This window comes from Filicampus tigris, chromosome 16 (genome assembly GCF_054856515.1).
Source record: "Filicampus tigris isolate MCC_2025a chromosome 16, RoL_Ftig_1.0, whole genome shotgun sequence".
NCBI lineage: Eukaryota > Metazoa > Chordata > Actinopteri > Syngnathiformes > Syngnathidae > Filicampus > Filicampus tigris.
Window position 1 is genome coordinate 1,673,751 of NC_141232.1, and position 14,909 is coordinate 1,688,659.

The 14,909-nt window shown below is 48.4% G+C and overlaps 1 protein-coding gene across 4 annotated transcripts in view; it reads left to right on the top strand.

Moving 5' to 3' along the window:
• The window catches only part of cep112 (centrosomal protein 112), a 94,649-nt gene extending 79,765 nt beyond the window's left edge, over positions 1 to 14,884 (top strand). For 2 of the 4 annotated variants that reach the window (XM_086055443.1, XM_086055444.1), the window contains 3 exons: positions 1,215 to 1,316; positions 2,198 to 2,262; positions 14,743 to 14,884. In XM_086055443.1, coding sequence (XP_085911569.1) covers positions 1,215 to 1,316; positions 2,198 to 2,262; positions 14,743 to 14,779 — 204 coding nt within the window. In that variant the 3' untranslated portion in view covers positions 14,780 to 14,884. Of the gene's footprint in view, positions 1 to 1,214; positions 1,317 to 2,197; positions 2,263 to 2,523; positions 2,697 to 2,798; positions 3,566 to 14,742 lie in introns of those variants that run through there. The other 2 variants (XM_086055445.1, XM_086055446.1) reach the window with 2 other exon arrangements.
• Positions 14,885 to 14,909: the final 25 nt, after the last annotated feature.

Consider the following 14,909-nt stretch of genomic DNA (forward strand, 5'->3'; position numbering starts at 1 on the left):
CACAGAATATTGTTTGTGACGATATAAGCACCAATCCTACCCAAAGACTTGAAACTCTTTCACCCAAAACCGAGCGGAGACAATTTGTGACGGAAAAGGAATCCTCTATTTCCACGCAGACGACTAACAAAGGTGCTGTGAGCTACGCTAACTCAGCGCAAGGCTCCAGTTGAGCACGAGTTGCTTTTTGGCCATTGACGACATGAACCGCCTCATCTTTTCTTCACGATCGCCACAAATGCTTTCTACTCCCGACCCTGACGCAGACTCTCTTTCTACCATCCGCACGCGAGCGGGCGCGAGTTGCCTCGACTTGTCCGACTTCCAACATGTTGGCATTTCTCGCCTTCAGAATCGACGTGACCAGCGGAGCTCCGGCCCCTGATCTTGCTCTTCTACTCCAAAGTTGTGCTTATGGGAAACATTCATTTGATATGCAACTCCCAAGTCGAGGCACCGCACTACGCCGCAGGGGCAAAAGTAATGGGACACTTGGCGATTGCACCTGTCAGGAATTTGCCCCGGCACTTGTCATTCGTCAGACTTGTGCTCTTAATTGGCCCCAAATTGCTGACCGGGCAACCGGATTCGCGCCGCAGATGCTTTTAGAGCTCAAACCCTGTGTTTGCGCGCACTGCTGCTATATGCGAACCCCGGCGAGCTTTCCATTCATGTGTGTTTGTCGGTTTGAAAGCCGTTCTCAGCTTCTATAATCGGACTCTGGTTTGGCCGGCGTGTAATTTAGCCCCAGACAGACTTCCTCCAGTTCCTCCCCCGGCCGAGATGTGAAAGCGAGCAAACTCGCCAGTGAGCCGCCGTCGCCGCCGCCACATTGATGCCTTCTGTTGTGGAAATGCTCCGTGTCGAAGCGTTAGCGACGCGAGCAGCCGGTAGGGGGTGTCGTGCCGGCCTGTGCGGGACCCCCTGTGGTGATGTGAAGGCGCTCTGACTAGTCAGGAAGCACTGAGAGCTAGCAGTAGAGTGGGGATGCCTGCTGCGTGCGTTTGTGTGTTTGTGTTGCTATTGTGCACGCAAGCCACGGCGCCGCGCCGCGCCGCGCCGCACGTCTGTTCCAGGTAGTGCTACCTTGACTTACAAGCTTAATTCAAGATCGTTTTTTTTCAATCTCACAAAATCAAAAATGAAAACAAAAAAAATGAAGCATTTTGTAAAAAAGTGAAAGTAATGCAAGTGTTTGGCACCTGCTTTGTCAGGTGACCGCAGTGCGTCAGGACTACGAGGAGAAGATGAAAGGTCTGATCCCCGCCGAGCTCCGACGGGAACTGGAGGACACCATCGCCTCGCTCAAAGCTCAGGTGGGCACTCGTGTTTTTTTGCCTGCGTTCATAAGCTCCTGTTGACTATTTTGACACTGTATGGGACACAATTCGGAAGCTTTCCTCTCAAGTGGGACGATTTTCATGCAGCTTGGCTTGCGTCATGGCAGCTTACATTTAAAAAAAAAAACACAAAAAAATATGTATCAGCTGTCAGACAATTCAGTGTTCCCTTACTAGATTTGCAAGTTTTTTATTATCATCTGGAAAAAAAACGTTTTGGAGCGAAAAGACAAAAAACCAATGTCAAGGTAGTTTGTAGATGTGTGCTTTGCGTTGGACTGTGGTTACACTTTCAAGAATTTTCTTAAAAAGTGACTCTCCAATTTTGAAAGAATGCGCTTTGCACAGCTTTGCTCACAATGGCCCTCGCAAGCCTTACAGCAAGATGCTCCTGCGCTGTATCTCCGGAAGAAATGTTCCCCTGAGCTCTAGTGGGAACAATAGAGATTCTTTAGGCGGTGGGCTGGTGCGCTGCCAGGGTCTACGTGCCGGCGCGTGAACGTAGATGGGGTTTATTTTCACTTAAGCCAGACGCTTGATAAATAACCTCCCCCTGCCCCCCCCCCCCCCCCCCCCCCCGCCTGCCTTTGCAGCCAAACAAAAGACTGACCGCATGTAGCGTCCTCACCTCGGCTAACCTGCCTCATAATGTTCCCTGCTATCCCCTTGTGCCTTCACCCCTGCGCCCTAATCTCATGACCTGGACCCTTCTGTCCTGACCCCCGGACTCAACAACCGAGCCTTTCATCCTCCGAGCCTGCTCGACTTACCCTCCCCGCTTCTCCAACGAAAAGCCAAAGCCTTGGTATCTGCTAAACGTTATTGCCTAAGGTTGACAAGGCGTCTTGGTGTTGCAGGTGGACTTCCTTCAGAGGAGGGCCGACTTCCTGCAGGAAGGCCTGGATGCGGGTCACGGCAAGAGGTTGGTACTTAGTGTCGCACTACACATTGCCTGCAAATGTGGGATTTGCTGAGCAAAACTGTTTTTGAGATGGGAACAAAACAGTGTCACTAGCGCAGCCACCATATTCCACACACCGTTCCGTAGTCATGTCTGAGTAAGCCCACCCCGCCCCTCCCCGCAGTTTTGTGGTTTTCCTGAGCGATTTCACGCTTTGATTTGGGTCAAGTTCAAATTTTGTGTCTTTCTAACACAACTTCACGTTTTCAATGTGATCCCCAGAATTGCCCCCCTGGAAAGTTAAACATTAGCTTCTCGAATTCACACCTGCTTCCGTCATCATGTCTAACGAGCTTGGTCGCAGAACAAATTCAGCTTGTAGATGCGCACGTGGCTTCAAACCTAAGGCGCTCTGCTCTCCCCAGTTGTTCGACACGTGCGGCTGTAAATGCCAGGTGAAATAAAAGCTGGACTTCAGAACCTTTGTCTCATATTCGTCTTTCATTCATCTGATGTGTTGAGCAGGCAACAAAACTAGGATGTTGATTTGTGTCCAGGTAGCCTCAAGCGTGGGACAGCCGTCCAGCGGAGGCGGAGAGCACCAATCAGATGTGAGCATTGATCGTTTGCACAACATGTGCCACAAGCACGCGCTTCATTTTACGTCCGCCCGTCGCGTTGTCGGAACCGGCGTCGGATGTTGCAGTCATTGCTTTCGAGGCGACGCGCTCACCAGCCTCACTATTAGCGACACCTGTACAGTCGAATGAGATCCAATGCAAGAGCTTCATCAAAGAGTCGGGCAATGTTGATAAATGCGTGTGTTCGGAAGACCGCTCGAAAGCTCAACTTGCGCCAAATTCGGATCATTTTAAAGACAGCTCACCTTATTACTGAAAACAAGCGGTTTAGGTAGCCAAACGTTAGCTTGAGCATAACTGCTATTAAGCTAACGTCATTTTCGGGCAAGAACCAAAACACCCCAAATTTAACGTCTGTTATACAGAATGTTCATTTTGTTTTTACTAATACAATTGTGTTGAACATGTTAGAAAAAAATGGGAGTTTATTTTTGCTGTTCTGGGCTATTTTTATTTTGTTTTTTTATCTTTATGGAAATATTTTTTTTAATTCACATTTTTAATTCCATTTTTTAAAAATATTTTTGACGCATCTCTCACTTTGGCTCCTACTACATTTCCAAGGTTCACTTGAAAAAAGTGTCCAGTGAATACTTGTACATTATCATGATTATTATTAACCAAAATGTCATTTATGTTATGTTCCTGCTGAACCATTTTTCTTAATAAAAGACATTGCTTCATTTTCATGTTTTTTTTCATTGATTTAATTTTCCAAATGACTTCTCTAGATGAGCGTGTGGAGGTTTTGCGAGTGTCGGGATGTTTAGCGTTGACCTTGCTGCCGCTGGTATCTGGTGTAACTGGTAGCCAAGCTTTGCTTTGCCTTCCATACATTCCGTCCATACTTTCTGTCTTGTAAAGCGTATTTTTCAAAGAACATAATGGCCTTGTTTTTTTCTTCACCTACACCACATGTGCGTGTGTGCCAGACCTGCTCTCCTGTCTCCAAATGAAACGTGACACCCGCCTTTATTTATGTGACGGCCTTCTTCATTCTGCTGCCTGCGCAGTGAGTGATGAGAGCCAAAAAAAAAAAAAAAAAAATGAAAGAATGTCATCCGAGAACGAGGAATGTAAACGTTAAGGCCTTTTTCTTTAGCATGACCTGAGCGTGACCCTCCACATTTTCAACCGTTTTACAAGAAGCCGTGGTAGCTTGCGCTTATCGGGCACGGAACCTTATTTGGTAACTTAGCGCAAGTGCCTGGCTTGCGGGTAGGCAGCAGAATCACAACTTGAGACCCGAATAGTTTCAACTTCAAATTGTTGCCGTGCCGCAATGAATCACCGATGACTTTGTGTGGTATTTGAGCATTTATACAAATAAAGGCACTGAATAAATGTCTCGCCTAACAGCAGCGCATTTAGCTCCACCTTTAAACAAGAATTTCCGCAGATAAAAGGCCTCACCCTAAATAAACGCCTCCATCAAATAATCACTTCTGCTGGTGGGAAACGGGGGTTTGGCACTGCTTGAAGACGTACGATTGGCTGCCAAGAATTTCACTTGACAATTTCACTGACTCGCCCCTAGAGAATAACAACAACAAAAAACGCCTCCTCTGAAATTGACTCCTCCTCCAAATAAACACGTCTGCAGTTGAGAAAAAGGAAAAAGTACAGTGTTGCCTTTTTGGCACTGTTCTCTTGCCCACAATTTTGTCAAACAATGACATTTCCGCGCAAGTAGTTCCATGCCTAAACAAGCATTTGTCTTAACAAAGGCCACCTGTCAAATTAGAAGCCTCCCTCGCATAAATACCTTTGGACTAGAAAAAGATGGCATACGGGGGAAAGTACAGTATTCCCGCACAGTGGCAACAAATCTGTGGGCTGATCAACTGACAGCTGCGTGGCTAGCACCACCCTAGCACGCGCATTGCCACAAATCAAAGCCTCCACTCAAATAGACGCCCGCGCGGTGCATAAACACAGTTTACGGAAAAAAAAAGGACCACATTTTGGCACTGTTTAAATGCAACAATTATCTCATGAGCTGCGAACATCACGTCTGGCAGCTCCGCCTTTAGAAAAAGAAAAGCATTTGAACAAATGAAGGCCTTCTCCCAAATAAACTTTACACTTCAGATACAGGTACTCTCAGCAGTTGCGAAATGCAGAACAATGAGCTCTCTTGTTTTTGATGTGACTCAATAGCTGCCACTCGCATTCCTGACGGCTGCCGATTCCTCCCTAATGAGTCCGTCTGCGTTTTTTTTTTTTTGTTGTTTTGTTTTTTTCAAGCGGCCACGCCCAACGCGGCTTTTATCTTTGGCTAATTATGCTGACAGCTAATTGATTGTCTCCCGCCAAAATAAGCTGGGTAATTGTGTAAATAAGAAGTCCTGCTTGTCGTTTGGGCGGACGCAGCGGCCGCATTAAGGATGAAAGCGGCCCGCTGATCTCCGCATCACAGGGCCGACGGTTGCCGAGGGGCCGCTGGTTGAGGTTTATATGCCGTTTGTTTTACAGTAGCGTGACGCTCAAGGCTGCCCGGTGACACTTAAGTGACTCGCGTTGGACGGTTAGTGTTTTATAGGCTGAGGTTAAAAAAAAAAAAAAAAAGAAAGGACACATGAAATCGCTTTACGACGCAGTGTTAATCCAAAATGGAGATTATTCGGTTAATGCGTTTCCCCCTTCAAAGCTTTTTCTTTTATCAGCGTTCTTCTGTTCCTGCGACAGGTTGTTTGAGGACAGGAGGCCGAGATAAGTCGGGCTGTAAAAAAAAAAAAAAAAAGGAGGTGACTCAAGGTCAGTCAGGGCTTAGCTGACTTTTTTTTTTTTTTTCCTCGACGCTGGCACCTGAATGACATCATTATCGCGCTTTTTATAGACGTCACACCTGAGGCGGCTTTTGCCCGCTTGCATAAATAAACCTGTTTAGCACCACGCATGCGACGGCGACACTTTTCACTTGTGCTGTTTTACTGTCTACCATCAACTCCTTTGTCTTGTGCGCCGGCTCATATGATTCTTTGTCGCGGCGGTATTTATGGCATGCCATTCTTTTTCTTCTTTTTCCCCCGCCCTGTCACTCCAGCAGTGAAAAGGATATGCAGCTGTGTGCTTTGAAAGCGGGTTTCGAGGCTATATGGCCTCAGCCGCGAAGGCACAGCAGGTTGCGTCTGAGTAATTGTGCTCACAATGTGCTGTCTGACTTCACTTTCAGCTGAGAGGCCAATGTGGAGAAGAACATGCACTTTCATTTGATTATTAGCACTACTTAGCCGTAAGTCGGCTTGTTCTCGGAAAACGTGCTCCACGAGTGTGACATTTGAGCCCAAAATTGACTTTGTGCAAACCCACTTAAAAATCATGTGTGTGCTTGAAATCAAACCTTCCTGCATGTGCACGAAATAAATAGAGTTGACTCAGCCCTTTGTTTGCAACAGATTACGACACCTGAATTTTGAAACAATGGCCGTCATGAGCAGCTGTTCCACGCGGACACCGCAACTTATTAGGCGTTCGCGTAGCAAAATAGGAAATGCCTGCGGCTGAACTGCGCGTCGTTTAAATCCTGCTGACTTACGCTCAACAAAAATAGTTTGCGCAAGTGGCGCTATCGATTTTATCGTACGGTCGCTTCCAATTAAACTGGACACCGCGGTTGTCGCGTCAACTAGTCGGTCGTCACCGAACGAACACGAATTTTGTGTTAGGGTTGTATTTGAAAGTGAAACAATTGAACTTCCGCTTTCAGTTTCGCAACTAGTTCCAGCGGATAATATTACGCCTTTGATTTCATTATTACTCATGCTCGATTCTGTCTCTGGTGAACAAACAATTTTCAGTGTGAGAGAATTTATTTGAAGGCTTTTAGCATTTCTTAACCAGGGCTGCCAATAATTATGGAGGGCACTGCATGTACCATGCGAGTGAGCAGTCCAGGGTGTAGCCGGCCTCTTGCCCCAATTCAGCTGCGATAGGCTTTTCAGTTCGGTCGCAGCCCTAATGAGGAAAATGGATGAAGGAATACCACAAATAAATCACCACAATTAGCATTAGCTGCAATCAAAGGATAGCGATACAGAACATATCTAATGAACATCACATCGCTACCTTGACAACATCTCACCCAAAGTACCATTTCTTTGCTTCTGCTGGTTGAAAACAGTAGTGGAAATAAATCGTTTGTTGTTTTTGGGGGGAGGGAGGGCGGCTGAGACATCAAATGTTGAAGGAGCGAGTGAGTTAATCAGCTCACCGGAGGCATGGAGGAGGAAGCCGGGGGCTTCAAGTGATGGATTAAGGATGAGTGAGGGAGTCCAGGGTTTGGGGTTAAGGCTGATTTGGGAGAAGGACGGCCATCCTGTCAAGCACGGCGGAACAAAGTGGCGTCCGGCCTGTCAAGTGCGTGCCGGCGTGCCGGCTGGATTGCCAGAAGAAGAGGAAATGAAAGTCATTACTGTCAGAGTGGAGCCGGCTTCATGGCCCAAACGGGATTAGACAGTGCATCCGACATTGTTTCTATACATTGCTAGACTTAAAAGTCAAGCACAAAATGGGATTAAAACAAGGGAGGGGCATAAATAACCTTCAACAGCCCCCCCCCCCCGCTTCTCCCTCCCATTTTGTATTTCTTCTCTGCCTTCCTTCCTTCGCAACCTTTCATGTCTCATTCTTCCTGGCCATCCCACTCCCAGTAGATGCCGGTGACACATCGCTTTCCCACGTCCATCTTCCGCACACTCATCCCTTCATCAAACCGCACAGGTGGGCGACGACTCCCACGCCGACTTTTATCTATTTCGACACAAGAAACACACATGGTTCTGGGCTCAATTGGCGCCTCAAATGATGCAACTTTATTCCCCTCAAACTGAACCCTTTTAAACTCCTCGTTCTAAACATCCCCCACCATCATAACAAACTGGCGGATTGTTGCCATCCCTCAACTTTTTAAGGGTATTATGCACCATGTCCTACTTCAAAGTCGGTCTTAACTTCACTCTTAATTGTCTTCCTCGGTTCTCGGCATGCCTTTGGAGTCTGCTGACAACAATACTTGCCCTCTTTCCTTCTCGTCCAACGCTCACGTCCTCTACGACCACTCTTGAGGCTTCTTTCCAGTCAAGAACACGAAAACCGTGTAAGAGTCAAGAACACGTCCAGGTGGAGGCTTGACGAAGCCCGTCCTCCAAAAGCGGGACCGGTCCCAGTCCAAGGCCGAGCCCGAGTACCTAAAAGGCGGCTGAGACTCACCCGAAGGCTGTGATTGCTTTCGTACTAGCTAAGAGGAATCCCGCAAATCTAGCCGACATAACTCACAGCCGCTGCGGACGTTGCGCATTCAGATCATTCGAGTTGCCTTGACGTCGGGCTCCGCCTTCTGACCTCCACAGGCAGCAAATTTGCCGACTTCAAACCACAGCGTTGGCGGGCCCGCGTAAAATCGGTCAAAATGGCATCCCGGAGCTCGAGCGTGGGTAAAAGAGGCGTAACGTCGGTGGACACACGATCATCATTGCCACGCGGCAACAGGTCTTGAAAGGAAGAACAACTTTGGGGCCTCTCTGTGTGGAATTTGAACGTTTCACCGCAGTCTACGCCAGTCTGCCGCCAGATCCCTTGACCGAGGTGCTGACACAAGATCTGGGTTTGCTCCCCGGGTGCTACGCAGTTGCCTTCCGCCGCTCATTCCGGGATTGCTTGAATGCAGACGATACACGTGACGCACCGCAGTGGTGGGAAAAGCCAAATCCATATGTCGTAGACACAAAAATCCATGTGACCACAAGGTTCAATGTAGTCAACAACATAGTTCAGTTCATTTCAGTTGCGTTGGGATTGCTAAATCCTGATCAGGCTTTTTGTTTTTGTGCCTTACTGAACCGAATAAGAACTTTGGAAGCTAACACGGGACCCAAAATGTGAACACTAGTGGTTAGCACGTTTGCCTCGTGGTTCTCTGGTTCGGGTTTTGAGTCTCTGGCCTTCGTGTTTGGACTTTTTCTTCTTCGATGCTTACATTGTTTTTCTCCACTTACTCAGGCTTCCTCCCACATTCCAAAGACTCTAAACTGCGAATAGGTGTGAATGTGAGTGGTTGTCGGCAGAGCTGGGCGTTCCGTCTTTGGGACGGACCCCCGTTTTGCTGAGGAATGATGGGAAACGTTTGAAAATAGACGGATTGAGCATGGACGGAAAGCCCTTTATCGAGTCGGCCATTCGTCTGCGCTCCGTCACCGGTCGATTTCCCGCGGCGAGGCTTCGATGGCCGCGGCGGGCGGGCGGGCGGGCGGGCAAATGGCGACTTGTTGTTGTTGGGTTGGGGTTAGGCGTGTGAGGGACCAGGCTGCCAACGGGCTTGCCAAGCGCAGTGAGTGACAATTTGTGTTCAAATACAGATCAAGGATTGCTGTTGTGACGCGGACAAGCTCAAGTGTACAACTCGGAAGCACGGCTTTACCGTGTGTTGACCCTCATGCGGCTCCTCGCTCCCATCAGAGGCCATTGTCCCCCCCCCCCTGTTGTCACCTGCTTTGTAGCGCTAGCCTCCATTTCCTCTCGCGGCGGTCACTGGTGGCCCGGGGTGTGTACACACCAAACAAACTTGAAACGGAACCCTCTCCCAGCCTCCAGCTCCACCCCCGCGCTACATGGACCGGCCGGGCTCCCCGCTTTTATCTACTGGCTTTTCCTCGCCGGGTCGGCGTGAGCTGACTTCCTCCTCGAGGCCCCGCTTGATAATTGCGGTAAGCTTCCCTCTTGGTTTCATTTTCCATTGTCCTCCACCCCCGCCCCCCCCCCCAAATTCTTTGCTCCGGCTCCAGATAAAGGGATGAATACTTCAAAGGGGTCTCGCAGAAGAGTTTAACCCCGAGCCGAGAGGACCGGCACACAATACTGTAATTGAGAGCAGTTAGTGATCACAGGGCTGCGAGCTCCGGCCAGGACAGCGCCGGTAGACACGCACGCACCCTCCAGTGTTTATGGCGGCAACTGAGGTGGCCAGTAGCAGTTACGACCGCCATAAAAAAAAAATAAAAAAAACCTCCGTAGGCCTCTAAAGTTGTTGAAAAGGATGTGTTTTCATGACTTTGGACAGCAACGGCAGACGAAGCTCTGTCTCTTCTACACATGCAAATACAGTAAAAGAAGCAGAATTAATCAGACGTTTGATTTATGTGCACTCTCTATTTATAGTGCTCTTTGTAACGGAGCCCAGTGCGACCTGTCCCGGTAATAATAATCCATTGTCCGACCGAGCGACGGTTCCACCTCGTAACCTCTTCTGTGCGAGCCCGCTTTCAAAGGTCTTTTTTTTTTTTTTTTTTTTTTTTTTAGGGCCAGGAGGCACGGCCGCCCCCGGTCCCCACTCCGTCACAAATCCGGGGTCGGCTCCTCCGGACGCGCCAACCTCAAAGGGGACCTCCCGTGAGCCGTGACGGCAGGACGCGGGAGCCCAACCGCGCCATTGGCATGGTGACGCTCTCCGCCCTGGTGGCTTTCCTGCCAGAGGTCAGCCGATGCACTCTCGCGCACGGTCGGACAGCTTTTCCAAGTGTCGCGTAGCGACGTACATCTGCTACATTGTGTGTCTTGGCGCACCGAAGCACTAAATTAGGACTGGGCTTGCCTGGCACTCTTTTCACTGTGATTCTATTTTAAATGGTCATTAGCCATCTGTAGCTAAATAAACAGGGACATTGTCTTTCTTACCTTGTATGTTTGATAGCCATACGACCCACATCAGTCGCTTCTAATTCAGCCAGTAAAAAATGCAACAGATGGACGACCTGCTAACGCTTTATCCGTAGCCACAGTATGTCCATGAAGTCTCGAGATATTTCACAGACAGACAGGCACAGTTTACAGAAGATCCGGTACGGGAATTGAATTCATTAACATGTTCATTATGGCGGTCGTCGTTTTGAAGTCACGTCGCACCCGCCTTGAGGTGCTTCCTAATATTATGGTTACCATATTTAGCTGCATGAGAAAAATATTGGGACATGACCCAGAATGAGCCGGTGCAGTTCTCCGAGGGAGACACGTTATGCGTTACTCGATTTCGTTCTTCAAAGTACTTCTCGCCAAAGACAACTTCACCGGAGGTGCCGCCGCCTATCGGAAGCAAACACTTTTAGCTAACGCCAACAGTGCATGTCCGCTTACCGTTTTTGTTGCTGGCATGTCGCGTTTCGCTCCTTGAAAGTGGCTCTGGATCTTCGGCCGCCCGAGCCGGACCACTGTGGATGTGATGTCAAAACAACAAAACCGTCATCCTTAACTTTGATGACGCATGATGAGGCAAATACTCACATCACTTCCTGTGTTTGTGATTCTTCTCTTGTGCTTGTTGTTTTTCTTCCCTTAACACCCCCTTGTTAAGGCGCCGACTCTTTGGTTGTGAAAAAAGGGAGAAGACGCTTTGCTCGCTGAAAATAGACGTTGGATGTTGAGGTTTCTGCTGCCGTGCTGAGACGCTACATTTGAAGCGTCACATATTTGTGTGCATAGACGTGACAAAGTGGCTTGTGAATGGTGCGTGACCTTTCAAGTAAACATCTGTTGAAGAGCCCCTTCCTCTGTGTGAACTGCGCTGAAAAATGAAGGCTGAGCATTCGGTGGCATCTACACAACTGATCCCTTTGCTAGTCCGTCCAACAATTGAGGTGGCATTCACCTATGCGGCCGACAGGTGACGCTTATGATAACTTTCGATCCCAAAGACATATATATATGTCTTTTCACAGTCCAGCCATTCAATCCCTGGAATTTATTGACATTTTTTTTCTTCCATTTTTTTCAAACATTGAAAAGGGTTTAAAACATGTCCAGTGCTGAAATGTCATCTCAGTGTGATCCGAACTCCTTTCCGTACAAGTACTGCAAAGTGGCGCTCAACTGAAGTCTTGTGTGTCGAGGTTTCCGTCCGAACTCCGTCCGAAGGTTTTGTGCGTTGAGTGCTTGGTTTTTTTTTTTTTATATTTTGGGGGACGTAGTTAGTGAGTGCACCAAAGTGACGATAAAAGCGGCCTCTGAATGGTGACTGACCTTTTGAGTCACCTCTTGAGCTACGTCCTCTATATCAGTGTTCCGCAGGCCTTTGACGGCAGCACACCGCCAAACAAAAAGAGGTTTGTACAGTAGAAACTTTGGGTTGGCAATTTAATTCATTGCGTGAACTCGTTTACAACCCGAAACCTTTGTCAATTCAGGCAATGTTTCCCATTGAAACAAAGTTGTATTTACCTTATTTGTATCAGTGTATGTTTAAAATAAATACAGTGGAATAAAGAAAAGGGTGAAAATGTGAAAAAAAAAAATCAACATGGCGTGTTCAATAACTAAGCCTTGTCGTTTACGCTCGCTGTGGTGACAGCTAGCCCGAGAAGGTCAATCATGCTTTTCTCTTTTTATGCTGAACATAACATAATATAGCTGGAGCCTCGCAGTGTTTTCCCACAATGCAACGCCGTGGCTAGCCGTTACCATGGAGAATGTCAACAATGCTGCGTGAGCTCACGCGGTGAGGCAGCATGTTAAAAGGCAACACGCTGCCTTCCTAGCTCAGTGCGAAATCTGTGCCTGTATTCTTGGGTTGTATGAATGGCAACAGTTAATGAACAAGATAATTGTACCTCCTGACATCAAGTGGAAGCACATTTGTTGTTCTGCCCTCCGCTATACGTCGCTGGCATGGATTGATGAACAAAGCGACGTCATTTGTGGTAACAAATGATGTGGAAATTGGATCGTTTCCAGAGACACTTGATGCTGTCTGCTCTCATGAACCTTGGTGCCAACTGAATGTTGGAGTCAACACCCGAATCGGCTCTGTTAGCCCAACATGTAGCGTGGCATCCATGAACGCGGCGTTTGATGGGGCTAAACGCTTTTTATGATGGCTTTTTCTTGCAATCTCAGCCGGATCTAAAGTTTTCTGCTCAAATGACATGCTGTCCTGCGGGTGCACTTGTCTCGGCTTCTGTGCGTGTCGCCACTGACGGGCGCTGTTGAGTGATCTTTTCTCTGTGCAAGTCTGCAGATGGTCTTTTTTTTTTTTTTTTAAATACAGTGCTATATATAAACTTTTACCCTGCGTGCATTTACTGCACAAACAAAATAGGGTGAATGGATTCAAATAGGCGCCGTGTTATGCGGTTAAAAATCATATTAGGGCGAGCCGTTTTGTTGCACGTCTGTGCATGCGGTGTGCATCCCCGCGGCTTCCAACGGGTTAATCTCGCAAACTATGCAGAGAAAAAGTGAGAGGGAGAAGGGGGGGGGGTGTTAAAAAAAATCCCTTTTAAAGTTGATGTAGCAACAGAGGGATTGCAGCGATAATGCTATTGGGGCGGCGGATCAGTTACTTGTGACGCGCCAAAGCCTCGAGGGAGTTGGCGCAAGATTGCTCGCCTTTGATAAGGTCCTAGCCACGCACACGCAACAGTCGTGGCAAAAAAAACCACAAGCGTCCGAACGAGCCCCCCACCGTTGCCGTTGTGTGTGCCGGCGCCGACGCGAGGACTCCACACAACACATTAGCGCGACTTTGTTGGAGTTTTTTGGGCGACGTCAGACGACGCGGCCGGCGTTGGCTTGTTATGTATCTTCCAGGACCCGCCGGTCGGCACTTACTTTGAAGTGAGTGAGTGAGTGAGGGAGGGAGGGAGGAGGAGGAGGAGGAGGAGAAGAGGAGAGCCACAGTTGCGCCATGGCAGCCTGAAAGGAGCAGGAGGGAGGAGGAGACTGCGAGCAGGAGGAGGAGGGAGCAAAGCGCTGTTTTTCAGCCCTCTTTTCGCTCTCGCGCTCGCCAGTTGCATTTTGGTCTCCGCCAAAGCGCGGACGGTCGGACGGACGGAGCCGAACGTGGCGCCCAAGCAAGCCGGAGGAGCGGGGGGGCCTCCCCGCCGCGGATTATAAACCTTTCGTGGATACAATTGTGACTTTGTCCTCCAGGGAAAAACACGCCGAGTTTGTTGGTGATAGGAGCAAAGTGGTCGGGGTCGATGGTAAGTTTGTGCTCGCCTCTTTTTGCTGCTTGAATGGAGTTCACTTTGATGTGCAGTTGACTCGCCTTTGAAGTTGCCTTCCAAGCCAGTTGGGAGGGGGAGCGCCTCTTTTTTTTTTTTTTTTTTTTTTGGGAAGAACATTTTCAACTCCAAAGGAAACGCTCGACCAATTATTTCGACTTTAGCGTCACTTTCTTATATTGATAGCAGGTCTTTTTTTTTGTAGTTAATTCATTTTCGAGGACTACACCCGATTGGACTTTTTTTTTTCCACAGTTTTGGACCTTAGTACCCACAAAAACCACATCAGAGCACGTAAACGTTTCCGAGTGGTCGATGCCGTAGAAGTACTGAAGAAACTCCGAAATTAATCTACCGGTGTGCAGAAAACTTGGTCAACTCTTTCTTAGTCACGTTTTTCCTACTGCTGGGCGCAGTTGGTCCCACGTTTAAGTCTCGCAGGTACTCGGTTGTGGCTCCGAACGAAGACATGAAGCACATGTCGCGGCGGTTCCAGAAAAACCTCGTCTGGATTTGTGTATGACTATTCTTGTTCATCCAAGTCGTTGAATGGATCCCAGATAGACTGTCGAGGTTATCTTAGACGACGTTTCACTGGTTTCATCGATCCATGGTCAAAGACTGGACAGGACAGCTCTAGCCTTGTACATTTACGCCTTCTCCCGATTCTTCCACTAGATGTGCACAGAGCATGTGAAACAGAAATCAAATTAGAGATGTAAAGCAGGCATCTCCGAATTTGCCTCATACTATGTGGAACGACCGGTATGCTTTTCCTGTATAAGTTATCAAGGGGGTTTGGGTGGGGGGTTCTCCCTTTGAGGTTGAGGCGGATCAGGTTTTGATTAGATCAATACTTTGTGTTCTAGAGAGAAGACAGGCTGCCTGAGAGAAGCTCCCTGCTGACATAAGAGAGCGAGGAGATTACAGGCGAAGCTCAGAAGGCGGAACAACGCGCGCGCGCACGCACGCACGCACGCACGCACGTACTCACTCACTCGCTCGCAAGGCGTCTTCTCCCGCCGCCTTGAAGAGC